Genomic DNA, 2,919 nt, shown 5'->3' on the forward strand with positions numbered 1-2,919 from the left:
GGCGAGGACGCGGGCGCGGGGCCGAAGCCGGCGGCGGCGGCGGCGGCGGCGGTAGCGGCGCCGGGCGGGGGCGGCGGCGGCGGCGATTGCACAAATGGAGTGGCCGGGGAGGCGGGGGTGGCCGGCCGGGATGCCGACGAGGCGGCTGCAATGGACATGGATGATGTGTACGCGGCCGCTGACGCAGAGGCGCTGCGCGGCAAGGGTCTGGGTGCGACCGTTGTGGCGGCGGCGGCGGTGGTTGCGGAGGAACCGAGGGAGTCGCCAGCAGCGGCCGCACAGCAGGAGCAGCAGCAGCAGCAGCAGCAGCAGCGGCGGCGGCGGCAGCAGCAGCAGCAGCAGGAGGCAGAGGGACGGGAGGGGCAGGTGCCACAGGGCGAGGCGCCGCCGCGGGAAGCAGCGGCGGCGGCTGAGGAGGGTGAGGAGGGCGAGGAGGCGGCAGGCCCGGGCGATGCTGACGAGGCGCAGCAGCAGCAGCAACAGCAGCGGCACACGTACGCGGCGTCTGCGGAGCTGGTTCAGCGGTTGGTGCAGCCAGGTACGAATCTGGGGATCGGGGCAGTGCCGCCTGCGCAGCCGCTTCATTACGGCTGGTGGAAAGGGTTTTGGCGGAAAGGGTTTTGGCAAGCCCTCTGCGAGTCTCTACTCAGCTGCCCATTCCCTGGGCATGCCACACATACCCCCCCTGTCGGCCCCATTCGGCCCCGCCCTGCGGCTCACCGGTCACCCCTCCCCGCCGCCAAAAAGCAGCGAGTCCATTGGCTCAATCCTTCCCAACCAAACGCCCTGTCAGGTTTCACGAGCTGCATCCTGGCCTCCCCCAAGCTGCACACCGCGTCGCTGCTGCGCCAAGTCCTGCCGCTGCTGGCGCCGTCCGCCGCCTTTGTGGTGTACTCGCCGTGGCAGCAGCCGCTGGCGGAGGCGATGCAGGAGCTGCAGGGCAGCGGGCTGGCGGTGATGCTGCAGCTGTCGGAGAGCTGGATGCGGCAATACCAGGTGGGCGGCACATATATCATTGCCGCACTTACATATCATCAAGCGGCATCAGTTGGCAGATCACGAGGACAGGGGAGACGATGTTGCCAATTTCATAATTGGAAAGCGGTGCTGTATGAAGAAGCTGCTCGTAACCATGGTTGCCAGGGGACGCCGTAATTGACATCCGCTTGGTCGTTGCTGGTCCCCCCCGCAGGTGCTGCCCGGCCGCACCCACCCCAACATGAGCATGCACGGCACCGGTGGCTACCTGCTCTCGGGGATCAAAGTGATCCCGTCGGACGACCCGGCCGCCACCGGCGGCGCCGGGGAAGGCGACGGCGGGCGCGGCGGCGGCAGGGGCGGGCGCGGCGGCAGGGGCGGGGGGCGCGGGCGGCCGCCCAAGCGGCAGCGCAGGTGAACGTGGCGCATGGAGCTTGTAACGGTCGTTTCGCGCTGGAATTGTGCGCTCGCAAGTCCTCTGTTGGGCCGAGGGCTGGTAATGCAGGGTGCGTACATGTCATCATGCCAGTGTGCGAGAGCGACCAAGCTATCATTGACGCCAGCGGTCAAGCAATCGTGGGTTGCAGAGGGCCTGAAGGGACAGTACCACATTATGGTCATTGATCACATATAAGATGTCATGTTGACTATCTCATCCCGCTTGCTGATAGCCCGATTCGCTCAATTGAACCGTTCTTGGCTGAAGAGCACCGGCTTGTCGCCGATAAGTGTGCACTGGTTACATTTGACACATATAAATCGTCCTTGCTTGGCCGCAAGCGAACACAGTTGAAACGCTGAGCACAGCGGCGCCGGACGGTTGAGCAACCGCACACTCGCAGCGGAGCGCCTGCCGTTGCGCACACAACCAGCGATGGCGCAGCAGTCGGAGCTGCAAGATGCGGAGACCATCCATGTCATTATAACAGGCTTTGGACCTTTCGACAAAGTCACTAGCAACCCCACAGAGCGATTGGTCACCTGGCTGCGACAACAGACCGACCCTGCCTCTGCCCCCGACGCATCAGTAGCCACTGCCACGGCCACGCCGCTGCGGCGCCTGCGCCACGCGCGCATCGCCAGCTGCACAGTGCTGACCGTTTCGGCGCGCGCCGTGACCGAGTACCTGGGGCAGCAGCTGGATGAGCTGCTGCGGCGCGGCGAGGCGGCGCGCGCGGCACGCGCGGCGGCGGGGGGCGGCGGGCGCGTCCGCGGTGCGCCGGTTGTGCTGCTGCTGCACTTTGGGGTGGACATCAAGGTGTGCTGCGAGTACGTGTACGTGTGTGCGCGCACGTGCGCGCGCGTGTGTATGTATGCGTGTGTGCGTGCGTAAGCGTGCATGTGTGTTGACAACTCGCCGTGTGGCACTGCCAGGGCTGTGCTACGCCAGGCGTGCGCAAGGCATATTGATGAGGGCCACGCATTGGTGCGGAAACTGCAGCCCCAATGCCCGTCCTTGTGGGCTGCGGCGCACATACCAAATCCGATCCTCCTCCCCCTCCTGGCCCACCTGGGTCCCGACCGTGCCCGCCGCCAGCGCCCCACGTTCAACATGGAGTCGCGCGCCGTCAACAACGCCACCTTCCGATGCCCCGATGCCGACGGCTGGCAGCCCAACAACCGCCCCATCACCTCGCTCGTCGCCGCGCCCCCGGCCGGGACCGGCGACGCCCCCGCGGCGGCGGCCCCGCCTGCGCCCGGCGGCGGCGGCGGCGACGGCGCTGGCGATGGCGACGGCGCAGCGGCGTGCGGCTTGGACGGCGCGGTGGTGTCGGACCTCGATCTGCCACGCCTCTGCGAGCGCCTGCGGGGGCAGGGCCACAATGTGCTGCTTTCTGAGGACGCGGGGCGCTTTGTATGCAACTGGACCTACTACAACAGCCTCTCCCTCTGCCAAGCCCTCTCGGGGCGGACGCCGGCCTTGGCTGCGGCTGCGGCGGG

At 67.6% G+C, this 2,919-nt stretch overlaps 2 protein-coding genes across 2 annotated transcripts in view; both read left to right on the forward strand.

The window, feature by feature from the left end:
• Positions 1 to 150: 150 nt before the first annotated feature.
• Positions 151 to 1,396, forward strand: MNEG_3898 (tRNA (adenine-N(1)-)-methyltransferasenon-catalytic subunit TRM6; the record flags this gene model as incomplete). Its single annotated transcript, XM_014047619.1, has 3 exons — positions 151 to 538; positions 794 to 996; positions 1,193 to 1,396. The coding sequence occupies 3 exons, from the start codon at positions 151 to 153 to the stop codon at positions 1,394 to 1,396; spliced, it is 795 nt and encodes a 264-aa protein (XP_013903073.1).
• Positions 1,397 to 1,852: 456 nt separating this feature from the next.
• The window catches only part of MNEG_3899 (hypothetical protein), a gene marked incomplete at both ends in the record, with an annotated part of 1,994 nt that continues 927 nt past the window's right edge, over positions 1,853 to 2,919 (forward strand). Inside the window, 2 exons of the mRNA XM_014047620.1 lie at positions 1,853 to 2,236; positions 2,516 to 2,833. Coding sequence (XP_013903074.1) covers positions 1,853 to 2,236; positions 2,516 to 2,833 — 702 coding nt within the window. The remainder of the gene's footprint in view (positions 2,237 to 2,515; positions 2,834 to 2,919) is intronic.

Source organism: Monoraphidium neglectum (assembly GCF_000611645.1).
Source record: "Monoraphidium neglectum strain SAG 48.87 unplaced genomic scaffold scaffold00514, whole genome shotgun sequence".
NCBI classification, from domain to species: domain Eukaryota; kingdom Viridiplantae; phylum Chlorophyta; class Chlorophyceae; order Sphaeropleales; family Selenastraceae; genus Monoraphidium; species Monoraphidium neglectum.